Source organism: Heterodontus francisci, chromosome 9 (assembly GCF_036365525.1).
Source record: "Heterodontus francisci isolate sHetFra1 chromosome 9, sHetFra1.hap1, whole genome shotgun sequence".
Lineage (NCBI taxonomy): Eukaryota > Metazoa > Chordata > Chondrichthyes > Heterodontiformes > Heterodontidae > Heterodontus > Heterodontus francisci.
The window spans coordinates 73192381-73212503 of NC_090379.1; the positions used below are offsets into that span (position 1 = coordinate 73192381).

Sequence of the window (20123 nt, forward strand, 5' to 3'; positions counted from 1 at the left end):
TAACAGGAAAAGACAGGCTAGATAAAGATAAACTATTTCCCTGGTTGGAGATTCTAAAACTAGGGGGTATGGTCTAAAAATCAGGACCAGACCGTTCAGGAGAGATGTTAGGAAGCACTTCTTCAGGCAAAGGGTGGTAGAGGTTTGGAAAACTCTCCCACAAACAGCAGTTAAAGCTAGAACAGTTGGTAATTTTAAATCTGAGATAGATAGATTTTTGTTAAGCAAAGATATTAAGAGGTATAGGCCAAAGGCAGGTATATGGAGTTAGGCCGCAGATCTGCCATGATCTCATTGAATGGCGGGACGGGCTTGAGGGGCTGAATGGCCTACTCCTGTTCCTATTTTCCTATGTTCCTAAGATGATGAATCAGGCATAGAAAGGCTAGTGGGATACTTTTCCAAAAAGCTAAATGGATATCAAAAAAGATATTCAACAGTGGAAAAAGAAACCTTAGATTTATTATTGGCTCTTAAGCATTTTGACGTCTGTGTCTGCCATGACTACAGAGACATACTGGCATATACTGATCATAACCCCCTAGCCTTTGTGGAAAAATTCAAAAACCAGAATGCCAAACTATTCCGATGGAATTTACTATTGCAACCTTTCTCCCAGAGCGCAGTGAACACCAGAATGGTGATGAATGGTATTGAAGGGCAGTGTATGCCTGTACCTGTACACTGGGTGCACCTGAAGTGCGACCTAGTTTCGGGATTAGTGACCATAAGGATTGTCCCTAGTTTGCCTGTGGAGGGGGTTGACCTGTTCCTAGGTAATGATTTGGTGGGGGTGAAGGTGGTAGTACCTCCAGTGGTGAAAGACCGCAGGAGGTCAGAGAGACAGGGCAGTGGCAGGAGATGGTCCCCTGCAGAGTCCCTGAATGGGTAATGAATCAGGCCATGATCAAACCAGCTCCCCCAGAGGAGACTGCATTGGCACTGCAGGCAGATGATCATGAGGTCCGTCTGTCCAAGACTTTCTTTGGAAAGTTAGAAGACCCAGGGAAAGTGTTAAATAAATCTTCCCTAGTTGAGGCTCAGCGAGCCAACCCAATATTGCGAGAGTTAGCACAGGCTGGTCAGTCTGAAAGTGAAGCAGAGGGACTCCCTGATTGCTACTATCGAAAGAATGAGGTACTGATGAGGAAATGGAGTTCTCTTCACAGACCTGAGTGCAAGGAGTGAGCGGTAGTTCACCAGTTAGTGGTACCGGAGAGAAATATTAAGGGCCCATGAGACTACAGTGGCTGTACATGCTGGTATGCGAAACACCAAAGCCTGCATAAGGCAGCAGTTTGATTGGCAAAAACTCCACTAAGATGTGGTGGAGCACTGCAGGAGCTGCCACGTGTGCAAGGTTGTGGGGAAACCCCAACCTACAGTTAAACCTGTACCCCTATGTCCTGTACTGGTGTTAGGAGGACCCTTCAAGCTGGTGAACTGTAAGGGACCGCCGCCGAGAACAAAGGGGACAGGCAGGCGCAAGGCTGGCAAAAGGTTAGAAAGGGAAGGGGAAAAAGTGTCCAAGAGGCAGGTTAAAAGAAGTCAGGAGGAATCCCGGATGAAAACACCTACTGTCCAGTCAGCCAACCCCAAAAAATGTGAAAAATTATACCCCATATTCTCCTTTTGTAAATGCAGACACTAGAAGCACCTCCCCAGAGTTGCAAACAGCATTTCCAGGAGCATGCAGAGACAAAGAAAGATCACGAGGGGGCAGAGAAACCGTGAGGGTGAATCCTCACATAGTCAAAGTGCCACAGGGGAGTGCAGTAGAGTCTGCACAAATACCTGCAGGCAGGAGTGTCCTCCGGGACAAAGAGGAAATTAGCAAACAATCATCCCCCACATCCAATAAAAAGATTCACCCATCCCCTGAAGTCAAAAGCCTTTGCATGATTCAGCAAACCACTGAAAGAAGAGTTCAGGATGGACCTGCCCACTACTGAGTCTCCTGAGGGAAAATATTCCAACTTCGGGCTAATTGAATCTAATCCTCCCCCTTTGCAGACCTCAACAGGAACAAAGACCCTAGGCACTCGTGGAAATGGGCAAACTGAAGAAAAACATCCCCAAAGAACCACATTTATTGGTATGCCAAAAAGGGGGTAGTTGGAGTGGCGCTGCCGCCAAGAAAAGACAGGCTGTAATTTTTGGGATTTGTAAATGAACGTGAATGAATGAGAAAGAGAGACGCGTGTTTTTCCCCGTATCTTATATTTTTTCTCTCGTCCCTTTTAATGAAATGCTCTTTTTTTTTAAAACATTGCATTTCATTCTGCTGGTGTGGAAGTGTCATGCAGACCCCCACCTGCCAAGAATGAGGCATATTAATTTTGTCATATGAACGTTAACTTTGAACTGTTGGTGTGAGGAAATGACTTGTTAAACAGATCAGCCGTGGCTGGAAAAAACATTTGCATACTAACAGACAGTGCTTGTGGAGACAAAGAACCATTCCCTAACATTCAATCCACAATGGACTTTGATTACTAGACATTGAAGGTGAGGAAGCTCACGTTCCAGGATGAATGCTAGGATGGCCGAATCCACAAACAGACGTGGTCAAACCAGCTAGTCACATGACTAACCTGCTGGGCAACTTGAGTTTTTTTTGAATTGTACAGATAGTTTGAGAGAGAGAAACTGTTTGCTTCTGGACTGTAAAGACTTCTCCTGAATGGCTTTGCACAGCCTCTCCTGTCTGCTTCCATCTCTTTCTCATGGAACTCCAAATCCACTGAAGATGTGAACCACGAGAGAAAAGTCTCCTACTTCGAGCAAGGTTTAAGAATACTGGGCCCCAACGAAAAGCAAGACCTATCTACAATCTGCAATTATACAGGGCCTTGGTGAGGCCACACTGGAATATTGTGTGCAGTTTTTAGTCTCCTTATCTGAGGAAGGATGTTCTTGCTATAGAGGGAGCGCAGCGAAGGTTTACCTGGGATGGCAGGACTGACGTATGAGGAGAGATTGAGTCGGTTAGGATTATATTCGCTGGAGTTCGGAAGAGTTAGGGGGGATCTCAGAAACCAATAAGATTCTAACAGGACTTGGCAGGAAGGATGTTCCCGATGGTGGGGGAGTCCAGAACCAGGGGTCATAGTCTCAGGATACGGGGTAAACCTTTCAGGACTGAGATGAGAAATTTCTTCACCCAGAGAGTGATGAGCTTGTGGAATTTGCTACTACAGAAAGCAGTTGAGGCCAAAACAATGTATGTTTTAAGGAGTCTTGAAGAGTTAGAACTCTTGTGTCTAAAGGGATCAAAGGGTATGGGGCGAAAGCAGGAACAGGTTACTGAGTTGGATGATCAGCCATGATCATAATGAATGGCGGAACAGGCTCGAAGGGCCGAATGGCCTACTCTTGCTCCTATTTTCTATGTAGTCAAGGGCTCTACAGCAAGCTTGAAGAACAGTAACCAAAATCATCTTCAGATATTGCCTCAAACGTTTCCTTCTGCCCTTTTCTGTCTTTATCTGCATGTGTGTATCGTGTACGCATGCTAGCGTGGGCGTGTCGTGTATCCGTAGTCGTTAACCGAATTCGAGTTTAAGTTTAATAAAGTTCAACCTGTCTTCTTTAAACCTAAGAAGACCTGTTTGGATGGTTTCTTTGCCTTACAATTGGAAAGCAGTGAACAAGGATTCGCCAAGGGGGAGCTAAAAGTGTGGTGTGTTTAAAATAAAACTCTGTTACGGTAAGATCAGATGAAGGCTGAGCGGGAACCCTAGACCCCCTTCTTACCTGGTCGTAATGGTTAAATTTTGAGAATTTGTGGTTTAAAACTGAAAAGGAGTCCATGGTTTTTTTTTATGAGGGTCACTGAGAGATCTGGACTGTAAACAGTTACTGGAAGGCACCTGTCTTCAAATAATTACCCAGCAGTGGTTGTTTCTGTCTTGGGGGAAGTTATTTACGGAGTAGTGACAGGTCAAGATTTATTGAGGTTACGAGGCTTGTCTCTTGTGACATTGTTTATGGTTTCGCTTTGGACTGAGTTGGGATATGGATAATGGTTTGAAAGGAAGGTTTGAGAAAACTTGCCAAGAAGAACAAACCACCCCAACTCAGTCTGTTCCAGCAGTTTGGAAAAAGCCTGCCAATTTTCCATCTCTCGAGCTAAAAAGCAAGTGTAAGAAGCAGACTGGGACTGCATTCCTCCTGTAAGGCCTGTGTCTGAAACCTCTGTTGCTCCATTTCCTGGAAGCTTACCCAAACTTTAACGTCGCCTTAAAGGAACTGTTCTAGGGAGATCTAGTGACAGCCGTCTATACGCATATTTCCTCTTTCTTCAAGAATAAACAAGGATTTAACCCAAGTGTTTTTTTGTCTTTTTTGTAATAGAGCTCTGAAACAAAAATCCCTTTTTTCCGGTTAACGTGTGTGTGTGTGTGTGGGGGGGGTGGGGGCTAAGGTAAAAAGGAACTTTAATATTTCAATCTGTGTTTATGCTTTACTTCGTTACTGGTTAAGACTTGTTTTATAATAAATGATTTTTTTGTTGCTTATTAAAGAAACATGGTTGGTGTGTTTTATTCTGGGATAAAAATAGAGCCTATGATTGACTATAGTGGGAAAAAATTTAATTGTGTTGTGACCTGTGGAGAAGTGGAACTAGAATAAACAGTGCACTCCTGCTGCCTCATTTGTAACTTATGGCTCTTCACTCACTATGATGCTTCTACAGCTCATTGCACCCTCACCTCCACCTTTGATTCCTTTGTCCCCACTAAAACCATGACTGTCTCTCACCCTAGTCAATTTGCTGGTATGGCCCTCAGCTGCACTCCCTTAAGTCCAAGGGACACAGACTTGAGTGTTTATGGCTACAATTGGTTTAGCCATTCATTGCCACATCTGGCTGGACCACATACTGTTGCTATGGTCCTGCTGTCTTCAGCCAAAGCTGCTCACTATTCCAGGATCATCCTGGAATGCGAAGTTAACATCCTGCTTCCCTTCACTACCAACCATCTTAAATGCTCTTTCTGTGCCTCCTTCACCTTCACCTCCAAGTGTGAGAAGCTTAGTGAATCATCTCGATCTTAGCGACAAAGAAACCAATCAGCTGCCCCAAGTGCTTCCTTTCCTTCCCCTAGCCCACCAGGCCAAATTTCCTCTAAAATACACCCCCAGCCCTAAACCTGCACTCATCTGTAAGTTTCTCTCCTATTTCCCCATATAACCTTTCTGAGTTCGTCTTGCCCATGAGATCCACCTGTTTGCTCAACCCTGTTCCCAGAAAACTGCTGACCACCTGTCTTCCCCCTCGCCCTCCCAGCCCACATGCTGGCTATTGTTCATGGTGCTCTGCCCTCGGGTACGGTTTCCCTCCTCTTCAAATCTGTCATCACGCCCATCCTCAAAAACCCCACCCTCGACTCTTCTGTTCTTGCACACTAACCCCCCCCCCCCCCCCCCCCCACCCCCATTTCCAACCTTCATTTCCTCTCAACTTCTTGAACATGTTGTCTCCCAAATTCATGCCCACCTTTTCGGCAACTCCTATATTTGAATCCCTGCAATCCAGTTTCTATTTTTATTTAGAGATACAGCACTGAAACAGGCCCTTCGGCCCACCGAGTCTGTGCCGGCCAACAACCACCATTTATACTAACCCTACAGTAATTCCATATTCCCCTACCACCTACCTACACTAGGGGCAATTTACAACAGCCAATTTACCTATCACCTGCAAGTCTTTGGCGGTGGGAGGAAACCGGAGCACCCAGCGAAAACCCACGTGGTCATAGGGAGAACTTGCAAACTCCGCACAGGCAGTACCCAGAATCAAACCCGGGTCCCGGAAGCTGTGAGGCTGCGATGCTAACCACTGCGCTACTGTGCTCTTCCCAGAGCACTGAAGCAGCCATTATTAAAGTCACAACTGCCATCTTATGGAAAGAAGCAAAGCTGCTTCAGCCTGGAAAACACATCTCTGAGAAGACCTTAGTTGTATCTTAGCTTAGCTGTATCTATGTTAAAAAGGGTTGAGAAGGTAAATCTAAAATACTATTTTGATAGTGTCAAGATGAGAAGGCTTGGGTTGAAGATGATGAAGGGCAAATTTAGTACAGGTGATTTCCAAGAAGAGTTTCTCTTGTAATGGGAAGAGAGTGGGGTTTTTATTCTATTAGAAAGGATCAAAAATGGGTTAAAGAACATTCCATATAAAAATCTTTTTTTTTTATGAGGAGCCCACATCCAACAAACCATCCTGCTCGAGCCATTTTTAAAAAACTTTCATGGGAAGCGGGCATTGCTGACGAGGCCAGCAGTTTTGCCTATCCCTAGTTATCCTTGAACTCTGGCTGGCTAGGCCATTTCAGAGGGCAGTTAAGAGTCAACCACATTACTGTGGGTCTGGAGTCACATGTAGGCCAGACCAGGTAAGGACAGCAGATTTCTTTCCCTTAAGGACTTTAATGAAACAGATGGGTTTTTACAACAATCGATAGTTTTATGCCACCATTACTGAAACTAGTTTTCAATTACAGATTTCTATTAATTAATTGAATTGTGTTAATTAATTGAACTTAAATTCCATCAGCTGCCATGGTGGAATTTGGATACATCTCTGGGACATTACTAGTCCAGTGACATTACCACTGCACCAAACGTCTCCCCTTCATGGTGTGAGTTAGGACATGGGCAGCAGAGTTTTGTGTGATGTCAAATTTACGGAGGGTAGAACATAGATGACCAGCCAGGATTTAAGGCTAGCGGTTACAAAGGCACGGATGAGGGTTTAAGCAGCAGATGAGCTAGATGGGTGAAGTCAGCCAATGTTCCACGGATGGAAATAGGCAGTTTTAGTGATGGTGCTGATATGTGATCAGAAACTCATAATGGGATTAAATATGCCACTAAGGTTGTGAACAGTCGGGTTCAACCTAAGACAGATGCCAGGGAGAGGGATGGAGCAGGTGTCAAAGGAGCGGAGTTTGTGGTGGGCACTGAAGCTAATGACCTCAGTCTTCCCAATATTTAGTTGGAGGAAATTTCTGCTCATCTAGTACTGGATGTCAGATAAGCAGTCTGATAATTTAGAGGGAGGCGAAGGCATCAAGAGGTAATGGTGAGGTAAAGCTGGGTGTTGGCAGTGTATATGTGGAAGCTAACACTGTGTCTTTGTATGATGTTACCTAGGGGCAGTGTGTAGATGTGAGGGGGCCAAGGGGGCAGGTGCTGCAGAGGTAGCACTATAGAATTGGAAGAGAAGTCATTGCAAGTGATACTCTGGATATGATTAGATAAGAATGAAACCAGGCAAGTGCAGACCCACCCAGCTGGACGACAGTGGAGAGGCTTTGGAGGAAGATAGCGTGGTTGACCATGTCAAAGGCTGTAGACAGGCTGAAAGCAATGAGGAGGGATCGTTTCCTCATGTCATAGTTGTATAGGATGTCATTTATGACTTTGTCTTGCATTTTTGATTAAAGAGAGATGTTGCTGTCCCAATAAAAAGCAGGATAGTGACTAATGACATGTTTGTGTTCTTTAGCTTGCAGTTTTTGGAGGAAACCAAACCAGTGACCATGGCGCTGGGAACAGCATGGAAACAGATGTCTTGGCTTTACTACCAGTACTTGTTGGTTACAGCACTGTACATGCTAGAGCCCTGGGAAAGGACCATATTCAGTATCCTTTTAAAGTGTGTTTGTCATTTTGTATTTGTTGTTGCATGGGGTGGTTGTTGGAGTTAATCATTACATGCAAGCGCTGCTAGGCTGCATTTTGTAAAGGTTAGATGTGGGAGGCAAGTTTGTACAAAATGTCTGCTTTTGGTGTAAAATAAGTGTGACTGTCCAACAAACAAGTCTAAATCTTTCCTGTTTCCGACAGTGGATTGAAGAGTAAGAATTGCAACTAATAACTTAAACAGTACAGATATTCTTGGAGCATACATAAATGTGAATGTTTAATTTTGGTGATTGTTGTGTGTTCAGAAGTTCAAGCCTGATCCCAATAACAATTACTTGACTTCACCCCAGTATAAAGCAATTTGGTGCATTTTGTATCTTGTTAGTTTCACCTTCTCAATGTGGTTTTAAATACAGCCATCTTTACAGTGCGACGTGACTATTCGAGCACAATAAAGTAGCAATTTGCACAAAGTTTTCAACATTGGCAAATTACCAATGAAATTTAAGGAGCAGAATCCATATTTCCTCTAAATATACTTTACAGGTTGTGCAGCATGGATTTTATGCCTGCAAGTGCAACTACATTTGCATACCATTCACTGTTCCAGACAGTGGAGTTTGTGATGGAGGCTCCTAGCATGCATCATTGCCATTTTACACATAGATGCTTGTCACCTGGGTCATACTTGGGTCCCTGCTACCCAACCATTCCTATTTCTTAATCATCTGTATGTATTCCGATTTAACACATTATCTAGGGAATCCTTATGTGCTAGTCCTCTGTTAGATTCCATTGCTAATACTACCACATCACCACTTTTTCACTCCTTATGTCTCTTGAAAATGTTATAACCAGGAATATTAAGTTCTCAGTCTTATTCAAACTTAATTCACATCTTGATTGTTACTATTGCCCATCCCTCCATAGACAATGGTTCTGACTCCGATTCTGTTTTGAATGTTTTGTGAAACTGAGTTGACTCTAAATTTTCTTGAGTAATGAACACTTTTGTTTACAGCTCTACTCATTTAATTTTTTTATAGTCTTGTCCCATCTACAAGTGTTTTTTTCTCTTACTAGCTTAGTCCCTATATATTTCCCTTTCTCCTTTAATGTTTTTTCTATATTTCAGCTAAGCTGTTAGCTATTCCAGTAGATTTAAATCCTGCTCTCCCTTACAGGTCTGAACACTTGACTTTCTCCAACCTCTGCTTTTAAAAGGAGCTTCTGATCTGGGTTCACCAGCAGATAGAGGAATGGGATGGCCTTCAGCTATTTCTACTGAGTCGTAAATGTTCGTTTTAAGCAGCATGGCCTGGGTTAGGCTTTTAAAAATATTTAATACATTTATTGTATGCATTTTGAGCTGTATTGAAATATAGGTTGCAGAGTAGTGGCACATCATCTGCACATAAGGTAGAGCTGTAACTGGATTTCCCATTCCTGTTCCGTGAGAACTAAAAACAGTGGATCTCCATTTGGAGAATCTTGAGAGCGCTAGTGGTAATTTTGCTTTCTGAATACAAGTAAACAAAATTCAGAATTTTATGCAGTAAGAAAATGTTATCAGCAAAATTGGGTAACAAAATCAGACTAAACATCTGTCTGAAGAAACAAAGTATGACCATTTGGGTACATGACACTGATGTTATCAACTCAGCTTTATGGGACTGACGCAGGCTACAGAGAAGAAATTTGATGTTAAAAATATCAGATGTCTTCAAGCTATTCTGGGTTAGCTGGACAGATAATGAACAAATTAGACTAGCTGCTAGTCTTATATAGTGGTTTCGAGAATAAGCAAAAACAATTTGCATTTGGGAAGGAAAGGTCAAAACATTTGTTCAATTTTAAAGTGCATCACTGTTGTCCTGGTAATGTATTCTGCTCTGGGGTTGTGGGAAGCAGGTCTATTTTCATTTTTAATTTTGTACTCTGTTGTTTATAATAAAGAGTGGAGCAGATAATCATATTGTAGGGCTAATCTAAATGGCAGAAGCCAATATTTTGTGTTTAGAGAGCTATAAAGGGGAACTTAAGGTTTAGGACCTGTCCTAATCTTGGCTTAAAGAAGTTTTTTTCTTCATGACCAATTTTTTTTCAATATAAAGCTTTGTAGAAACTCCATATTCTAGTTGCTGTAAGTAGTCTATAAGTATATTTTGCACTTCACAGACTGATTAGCACTGCTGCTAATTTACATACGTCTTTTAAATTTTCCTCCTCATTCTTCCTTTTCCTGAAGGTGCTAACTTGTGCCAGTGTATATGAGTCCATAAACACTGGTTACCCTCCAAACCCTTGCATAAGTCTACAGTGTGTGGGCCTAGGTGATGAGACTTAGCAGGGTAATCAATCGTGGAAGGTATATTACAGTTGAGCCTAATCCTGCTCTCCAGCCGTCCACACACGCACTTTCCAGTAGGAGTTTCTTAGCAGTTGGACATATTGTCAGTCCACAGTACAATAGAGCAGAGAGCTACAAGTTTGATTCTCCCAGTTTATTGACCTTGCGTTATTGCAAAAAGAACATGTATAGCATTTTACCTTCCCTTTGTGGAAGGGAAAATTTGATGTGTCATCTAACTCTGGTTGCATTTATGTACCTTCTGGCAGCCACCTGAGGTTGGGTAAGCCAGTGGCCTGGAATAGTTGCCCTAGCTTGGCCTTTTAGCCTCAAAACAAAAGACTCTCCAGGGAAACTAGGACCAAAAAAGGAATGTGCCCTCAATACATAATGGGAAGCAGATGACTTTTAAAATCTTTGCGAGTAAACTGTTTTTCTAATATAAAAGCAAAATACTGCAGATGCTGGGAATCTGAAATAAAAACAAAGTGCCGGAAATACTCTGGTCAGGCAGCATCTGTAGAGAGAGAAGCAGAGTTAACATTTCAGGTCTGTGACCTTTCATAAGAAAAAACTTTTTCTTGTTGATTTCTTTGAGCAGGTGTAAGTCTTTGTTTGCAATGCAGCTAATATAATGTTGACTATTGCAGGGTGATTATGACCAATGAAATGTCTGTTGCATAAATTACTAGCCTTCCTATATTTGATGCATTAAATTGAAACTATGCTCACAGTTCTCTAGTCCTGTTTGACAAATGGAGACCTTGTGCAGATGTCCTTTAGTCTATTTTGACAAACAGGATTTGGTACCATATGAAACCTGTGAAACATGTATGTATTTTTGCTGTGAATATTTATACATTAAAATATATATTGAAGAAAAGCAAGACCTGGACAATATCCAGGCTTGGGATGGTAAGTGGCAAGTAACATTGCCTGGCACTTGTGTGGCACGAATGACCATCTCAAACAAGAGAGAATCTAACCATCTTCCCTTGACATTCAATGGCATTGCGATTGCTGAATTCCCTACTATCAACATCCTAGGGGTTACCATTGACCAGAAATTGAACTGGAGTAGCCATATAAATACCGTGGCTACAAGAGCAGTTCAGAGGCTAGGAATCCTGCGGCAAGTAACTCACCTCCTGACTCCCCAAAGCCTGTCCACCATCTACAAGGCACAAGTCAGGAGTGTGATGGAATACCCTCCATTTGCCTAGATGAGTGCAGCTCCAACAACACTCGAAGCTTGACACCATCCAGGACTAAGCAGCCTGCTTGATTTTCACCCCATCCGCAAACATTCACTCCCTTTACCACCGATGCACAGTGGCAGCAGTGTGTACCATCAATAAGATGCACTGCAGCAACGTACCAAGGGTCCTTAGACAGTACCTTCCAAACCCATGACCTCTACCAACTAGAAGGACAAGGGCAACAAATGCATGGTAACACCACCACCTGTAAGTTCACCTCCAGTTACACACCATCCTGACTTGGAACTATATCGCTGTTCCTTCACTGTCGCTGGGTCAAAATCCTGGAACTCCCTTCCTAACAGCACTGTGGGTGTACCTACCTCATCTGGACTGCAGCCAGCAGTTCAAGAAGGCAGCTGACCACCACCTTCTCCAGGGAAATTAGGGATGGGCAATAAATGCTGGCCTAGCCAGCGACACCCACATCCCATGAATGAATAAAAAAAAGTTACATTATAAAATCTGCAGTGCAGATTATGTACAAATTATACTGCAGCATTTTAACCATGATTTTACAAACTATCTTGATAATTGCCAACCCTGCATCCAACTTTGAAAAGTCTTCAGTTATGTGCTACTGCTTTTTAATTTAATAATGTGAAGTGGGTTTGTGATTTGAGGGTATAGTTAAATTTCCCTCATTTCCCATCTCCCCACCTCATTTGCACTTCACTCATTGATATCGTGCATGAGAAGTTTGCATATGCACAATTGTCATGTTGAAACATATCTTGTTGAAACTTAAGTCAAAGCTGTTTGTGTGCAAAGGATTCTAAAATTCCTATGCATGTACAAGTATATTTGACTTTAAAACTAGCCAACTCAAGTTGAAACTGGCAAAATTCAGTTTTCTGTGGATTTAACATAAACAGTGAATGACTTTATTGCTTGTGGTTCATCTGTTAAATTTATTTGAAATTTGTACCCAAGATTATTGCTTCCAGCTGCAGCTAACCAATATTTTGAGTATTTATAAAATACTAATACTCGCCCATTCTAATTTACACTAAGCTAGCATTCAGAGAGTAGTGGCAATTAATTCACATTCTCTGCTGCTTAACATTGTATTTTGACCTGTTCCTGTATAGTGTATCTAGTTGTCAGACTAGTAGCTACAGTTGTTAATGCTCCAATTAAATGTTAAAGCCCAGGTGACAATATGGAACAATTTCAAAATGCATTTGAATGGTTTTTAAAATACTGATTGGCTCATCAGATAAATGAAATTAAGCCTTGCAAATCAAGCAGGCCAGTTAGGTACTTTTGGGCTAGGTTGGAGAAAAGCAAACCACAGTTACTATTCCTCATTGTTATCCATTGACTTCCACTATAAAGCTTGTGTGTATGAACATCAGCTGAAGGCAAGTTTAAAATATTTGCCTTTTTCCCCTTAAGTACTTCTGACCAGAGGAATTAGACTGTGTTCAATGCCCACTGTGTTCACTTCAGGTAATTGAATGTAATGCTTTTAACAAAACCTGTTCCTTAACTTTACTCTTCAGACTCTCTATTGATTTCTGTTGTTGGGATGGCTGTGTACACCGGTTATGTGTTTATGCCTCAGCATATTATGGCAATATTGCACTACTTTGAGATTGTCCAATGACTGACTGCCTTAAGCCAGGAGCCAGGATCTGAAATACATGAGGGAGAAGGAAGGTTCCTATTCAGTAGCTGGTTACTTCTCAATAACCAGGAAGGATGCTGTTGAAGACCAACCCCATTGGTTTATAAAGGAAGTAGAAGCTTGCAGAGTGGCAAATCAAAATAGAATGGAATGTATTTCATGGTTTTGTATTTATTATTTTAATATACATTCTTACAGCATAACTAGGTGCCCTTGTTTGTTAATCTTGTTATATTGATTGATGTTAGTACTCGCCTTTGACAGTGTACGCATTGCATTGTGAATGTGTTAGTTGTATCTTTAAAACAGTCAGTTGGTGTGAAGCATTCCATATGTAATTCAAGTATAACCTGGACCTAAAATTGATTAAATATTTGGTAATATGTCATATTTGGTAATGTCAAGCTATGAGAAAACAAATTTTTAACTTTTCTGAATTTTTGGCAATCTGATAAGAATTTCATGAGATGCATATTTTGAAGTATAAGTTCCATTTTTAATACCATTTGAAAAGTGTTGCCCACCTGTAAAACTTGTGTAGAATTCCAAATGATGCCATTTTGGGTGTGTTAAACTTGATACCAGATATAAAATACTTGTGATGACTTTCTATTGTTTTGGTTTATCTTAACATAGTGATGGCCATTTGGCAATTGAGGATCTGATCAGAATTTCATGAGATGCATATTTTGAAGTTCAAGTTTCATTTTTAATACCATTTCTAAAGTGATGTTGCCCACCTGTAAGACTTGTATAGATTTCCAAATGAATGTCATATTTTTGGTGTTCCAAACTTGATACTAAATATAAAATACTTGTGATGATTTTCTGTTGTTTTGGTTTATTATAACAATGCTGGCCCGTACATGCTGCTGCTCAACCTTTTAATGGGATTGTATGTCTGACTTCTGTCAGTATTCCTCACATACCAGGTGAAGTACAATATGGCACACCTACCTATGTCCATTCCTCGTAAAGAATCCAAACAGATCTCTTCTTCACTGCATAATTCTGTTGCTTTTTTGCAAAGAGGAGGCATGACTTATTTTGTGAACAAATATTAACTGACTCTGAATTTACCAGTTAAACTAGTTGTTGGTCATTACAATGTATTGACAAAAGGCCTCTGCTGTTGTTTTATGTACCGAAAGAAATAGTCACACTTCTGGGCGTTCCTTTCTCTTGCTAGTGCAGCTCAGCTACTTATGTGAAAAGTGTCACATTTCTGTCATCCCTTACTGTTTTCCAATTTTACAAAAAATGCTAGGTTTGCAATCAGACCAAGTTGCTTAATAGGCTTCCTTTATTCTTTAAGACTTTTCTTTTTGTTCTGGCAGGTGCTAAATGACCTTTGTTCTAAAGATCAAGAGGTAGAATCAGTTTGGGTAGCGGTAAGAAGTCACTTGTGGGAGTAGTTTATAGGCCCCCAAACGCAGCTACACTGTAGGACAGGGTATACAGGGGGAAAAAAATTAAAAGAAAAGGCCTATAAAGTTGCTAGAAATTGTAGTAAACCTGAGGATTGGGAGGATTTTAGAATACAGCAAAGGAGGACCAAGAAACTGATAAAGGGAGAATAGAATATGAATGTAAACTAGCAAAAAACATAAAAACAGACAAAGCTTCTATAGGTACGTAAAAATGGAAATGTTTGGCTATGACAAATGCGGGTCCATTACAGGCAGAGTCAGGAGAATTTATAATGGGAAATAGAGAAGTGACAGAGAAGCTAAATGATTATTTTGTGTCTGTCTTCACTGAGGAAATCTCCCAGAATTATAGATCCAAGGGACTAGGGAGAATGAGGAATTGAAGGAAATTATTAGTAAGAAGGTTGTATTGGAGAAATTAATGGGGCTGAAGGTTGATAAGTCCCTAGTACCTACTGTTCTACATGCCAGAGTGTTGAAAGAGGTAGCTATGGAGATAGTGGATACATTGCTGATCATCTTCCAAAATTCTATAGATTCTGGAACGGTTCCTGCAGATTGGAAGGTCGCAAATGTCACCCCATTATTTAAGAAGGGAAGGAGAGAGAAAATGAGGAACTACAGATCTGTTGGCCTTTCATCAGTAGTAGGGAAATGCTAGAATCTGTTCTAAAGGATGTGACAAATGGACGCTTGGATAATCTGATTGGGCATAGTCAACGTGGATTTATGAATGGGAAATCATGTTTGACGAACCTGTTGGAGTTTTTTGAGGATGTTACTTACAGAATTGATAAAGGGGAGTCGGTGGACATAGTATACTTGGATTTTCAGAAGGCTTTTGATAAAGTCCCCCACAGGAGGTTGGTTAGCAAAATTAAAGCACATGGGATAGGAGGTAATATACTGGCATGGATTAAGGATTGGTTAACAGGCAAGAAAGAGAATAGGAATAAACGGGTCATTCTCGCGCTGGCAGGCTGTGACTCGTGGGGTACTGCAAGGATCAGTACTTGGGCCCCAGCTGTTCACCATATCAATGATTTGGATGTGGGGACCAAATATAATATTTCCACGTTTGCAGATAACACAAAACTAGGTGGCAATGTGTGTTGAGGGAAGATGCAAAACAGCTTCAAGGGGATTTGGACAGACTTAGTGAGTGGTCAAGAACGTGGCGATGGAATATAATGTGGAAAAATGTGAAATTGACCACTTTGGTAAGGGGAATAGCTGTGCAGAGTATTTCTTAAATAGTAAGGGATTAGAAAGTGTAGATGTACCAAGGGACCTGGGTGTCCTCGTCAATAAGTCACTGAAAGCTAACAGGCAGGTGCAGCAAGCAATTAGGAAGGCTAATGGTATGTTAGCCTTTATCGCAAGAGGATTTGTGTACAGGAATAGTGAAGTCTTGCTTCAATTGTATAGAATCTTGGTTAGACTGCACCTGCAGTAATGTGTGCAGTTTTGGTTCCCTTACCTTAGGAAGGATATTATTGCAATAGTGGGAGTGCAAGAAGGTTCACCAGACTTGTTCCTGCGATGGCAGGACTGTCCTATGAAGAGAGATTGGGGAAACTGGGCCTGTATTCTCTAGTTTTGAAGAATGAGAGGTGATCTCAATGAAACCTACAAAATACTTAAAGGGAGAGACAGGGTAGATGCAGGTCAGATGTTTCCCCTGGTTGGGGAGTCTAGAACCAGGGGACACGATTTCAAAATAAGGGAGAAGCCACTTAAGACCAAAATGAGGAGAAATTTCTTTACTCAGAGGGTTGTGAATCTTTGGAATTCTCTACCCCAGAGGGCTGTGGAAGCTCAGTCATTGAGTGCATTTAAAGCAGAGATTGACAAATTTCTAAATACCAATGACATAAAGGGATATGGGGATAGTGTGGGAGAAAGGCATTGAAGTGGATGATTAGTCAAGATCGTATAGAATGGCGAAGCAGGCTCGATGGGCTGAATGGCCTACTCTTGCTCATATGTTCCTAAATCATATCTAAATATAGTGCCTGCAAGATTCCCTATTGCATGAACTTGGAAAGACTACCTCATCTGCTGAGAAGTGGTTTTGAGACACCACAGTCATGCAGACCAATAAAGTAAATCATTGGGATTGACCAATTAAGATGAAGAGTTCTGAAGATAGTCGAACAATTTCTGAAAACACTGTTGGATTCTCTGTGGGACTAAGCAACAATCTTAGGATCTTTTGAAAAGTAGCGCTATCTAATCAAAAAAGTTTGAACTTGTTAAAAAGAAACTCTCTCAACAAATCCCTAATACATCGTGCTGGTGTTGCTGTTGACTTGAGCCAGATTTGACAGAATTATGCTTCACACTGGTTGTTGATGCAAACCTGACCGTTAACCTACATGCATAGAACCTTGCTCCTTGTAGGATATCTGTCTTGCTTTTGAACATTTGATTGCTTGTCAGAACTGCTCTGATGGTTTATTGCACAGACAGGATGGACACTAAGTTGGCAGGGATCCATGAGAGTAATTATCAACTTTGCCTGGGAGATAACCTGACCATACGAATTAGGAGTCGAAATAGGCCATTTGGCCCATCGAGCCTGCTCCACCATTCAATCAGATCACGGATGAACTGTTTCTGTCTCGAATTTCACATCCATCTACCCCTGATAATCTTAGATTCTTGTTAGGCAAGGCAATCAATCTACCTCTGTCTAAAAAATATTCAATGACCCTGCCTACACCACCACCTGAGGTAGAGAGTTCCAAAGTCGCACAACCGTCTGAGAGAAAAAATTTCTACTCATCTTTGTCCTAAAATGGCGACCCCTAATTTTAAAGCAGTGCCCCCTTGTTCTGGACTCACCCACAAGAGGAAACATCCTTTCCACAAAACACATCAACCATTCATAGTAGAAACTGCTCAATTTTCATCCCATTGATTGGGATGGTGCTTGAGCAAAGGGCACCTTTAACCATGTTAAACTAGCTTGGATGCAAGGAGGGCTAATTTTTTTTGTATTCTTTCATGCGATGTAGGTGTTGCTGGCATGTCAGCATTTGTTGCCATCCTAATTTGTCCTTGACAACTGAGTGGTTTGCTAGGGGTTTACAGAGGGCAGTTAAGAGTCACATGTAGGCCAGACCAGGTAAGGATGGCAGATTTCCTTCCCTAAAGGACATTAGTGAACCAGATGAGTTTTTACAAGACTAGCTTTCAATTGCAGATTTTTATTAATTGAAATTCCACAATTTCATGGTGGGAGTTGAACCCATGTCCCCAGGGCATTAGCCTGAGCTGCTGGATTACTACTTGAGTGACATTACCACTATGCCATGGCCTCCCCTGCAGTGGTCAGGAGCTGAAGGAGAATGAAATGAATTTTTAGAACAAAAAAGGAGAAATGGGAAAGAAACTGCAGAGTGATCAAGGAATGGAGCTAGAGTGGATGGGAAACTGGGTGAAGAGGTCCAGAGGAGGAAAAATAAAACGGTGCAGTGAAGCAATTAGTCATAAGACAGCATCACCCTGACACTGCAACTATTTGAAATGAATGGAGGTAATTCCCGTTGATTTCAATGAGATGGAAATTGGGTGGGCGAACTATTCTGCCAGGTTACTGTCCATGTGGCTAAATTGAAAATGATCCCCTCCATACCTCTTATCCATTTACTGGCTTATTCTAGAGTCAGATATTTTACCAAAGTTGATAATGAGCTCCCCACAATCTTAAACTTGAGTTCACACAACAGGACCTTGAGGATATCACTTTTAAGATGGTGGGTGGTCAGTGTCTCTACTGAACACTGGTGTTTCTGGAATCTCAGCACTGTTTATTGACATTTTCCTCAAGAGCCAAGTAAGAGAAAATCTTCTGAATTACTCAGACAAGAATGTTAGCAAATTCAAGCAGTTATTTGCAACGATTTTTAAAGTTTGATAATACAAAGCTGTATATTCATGTATTCTCCAAGTTGTAGGAAATATCTGTCAAAGTAAGAACTGGCTAGTTGCCTATCAAGTCTTTTCTGAACACAGTTAAAATACAGCTTGCTTTGTGTGGGCTGTACCCTGAAGGAGGGAAAAGATAAACTTTGCAAAATATTCCAAGCCTCACAGCTCCAGGGACCCGGGTTCGATTCTGGGTACTGCCTGTGTGGAGTTTGCAAGTTCTCCCTGTGTCTGCGTGGGTTTCTTCTGGGTGCTCCGGTTTCCTCCCACAGCCAAAGACTTACAGATGATAGGTAAATTGGCCGTTGTAAATTGCCCCTAGTGTAGGTAGGTGATAGGGAATATGGGATTACTGTAGGGTTAGTATAAATGGGTGGTTGTTGGTCGGCGCAGACTCGGTGGGCCGAAGGGCCTGTTTCAGTGCTGTATCTCTAAATAAATAAATACAAATTTTGTCAAAAGTCTGGTCTTGTGACTTGTTTATAATCATAGAATGTTGAAGTCTAATTGGGAACTGTTTTGTCCTGAGTTGAAAAGGCAGGTTTCCATCTGATTGGCTCAGTTAAATTGAATAAAAACTCTAATTCCTTTAAATTCATGACAAAGTTCTTGTTTAGGCTTCAAGTTTCGTAGCAACATTATAAGTGCTCCTTCCTTGAGTCTAAGTTTGTGCAGTGGTATGCCCATTGGAGTTAGACTGTGGAGAAACCCTGGAGGGTGCAGACTGTTATCATCTTTGTCTATAGAGTCAATGCTCATAGTCATAGAGAGATACAGCACTGAAACAGGCCCTTCGGCCCACCGAGTCTGTGCCGACCAACAACCACCCACTTATACTAATCCTACGTTAATCCCATATTCCCTACCACATCCCTACCATTCTCCTACCACCTACCTACACTCGGGGCAATTTACAATGGCCAATTTACCTATCAACCTGCAAGTCTTTGGCTGATGTATTCTTTTAATTCACCTAGCAGCTTTTCAAAAACCTTTTGATTCAAATCGAGTGAATCTTAATTTTTAGCATGAAGCTTTCAAATAATAAATGGTACCAAATACATTAACGCTTTCACCAAATAAGAAATCAACACAATTTGACTCCTCGGAAAAACAATTCTCCAGTACTTAATTGAATCTGCCAGTTTTCTCTTAGTTTAAGAAGCCAATCTGTAAACACTTTTGTCATTGGGTGTTACTCTCATATTTTCTTTAAGTTTGAATTTCCTCAATTGTGGTCATTTTGTTAATCCATCTTCCTACAATATATCCTCTCATCGCTCTAGAAATAACTAGTAGGAGCTGTCGAAAATCACCCCCAGCAAAGCAATTTTCCCTCCGAATGTAATATTGTTATTCATTAAATCTTTTAAGTTAACGATCCACCACCAGGAAACAATAATTTGGTATCATTGGAGTTTCATCCCATATAATAAGCTTTGACTTTCTAATAAGATCTACTTTTCTACAATTTGCTTTCAATTTTGATGTTGAAGACTCGTGTATTGGCATTTTAAGAAGTGAATGTGCTGTTCAACTTCCAATGAGAAGAGTAGGGGCTATGACAGTTGAAGTGCAAGGCAAAACTACATCGCCTTTACCTCGTATCATATGCATGAGAGTGTTGTAAACAAAGGCTTTCCCTGTTCCGCAGGACCATCCAAAACAAATGCTTCTCCTTTGTAGACAGCATGGGAGGCCTCATCAACAATTGCCTTTTGATCATAGTTAAGGTTTTCTTTATTAAGATAGACTTCCAAAATAAAGTAATCTTCACAGAGGAATGCATTAGTCAAAGTGCATGCTGGCAGTCCGAGTGTAGTGTATTGTTCATTTGAGGCCACCGTACATGCAAGATGCAGCAT

The 20123-nt window shown here is 41.3% G+C and overlaps 1 protein-coding gene across 7 annotated transcripts in view; it reads left to right on the forward strand.

Annotated features, from left to right (window-relative positions):
* Positions 1–13721, forward strand: part of sptssa (serine palmitoyltransferase, small subunit A) — a 36387-nt gene extending 22666 nt beyond the window's left edge. For 6 of the 7 annotated variants that reach the window (XM_068039319.1, XM_068039318.1, XM_068039320.1 and 3 more), the window contains exons 2-3: positions 7517–7653; positions 12771–13721. In XM_068039319.1, coding sequence (XP_067895420.1) covers positions 7551–7653; positions 12771–12874 — 207 coding nt within the window. In that variant the 5' untranslated portion in view covers positions 7517–7550 and the 3' untranslated portion in view covers positions 12875–13721. Of the gene's footprint in view, positions 1–2070; positions 2096–7516; positions 7654–12770 lie in introns of those variants that run through there. The other variant, XM_068039321.1, reaches the window with a different exon arrangement.
* Positions 13722–20123: the final 6402 nt, after the last annotated feature.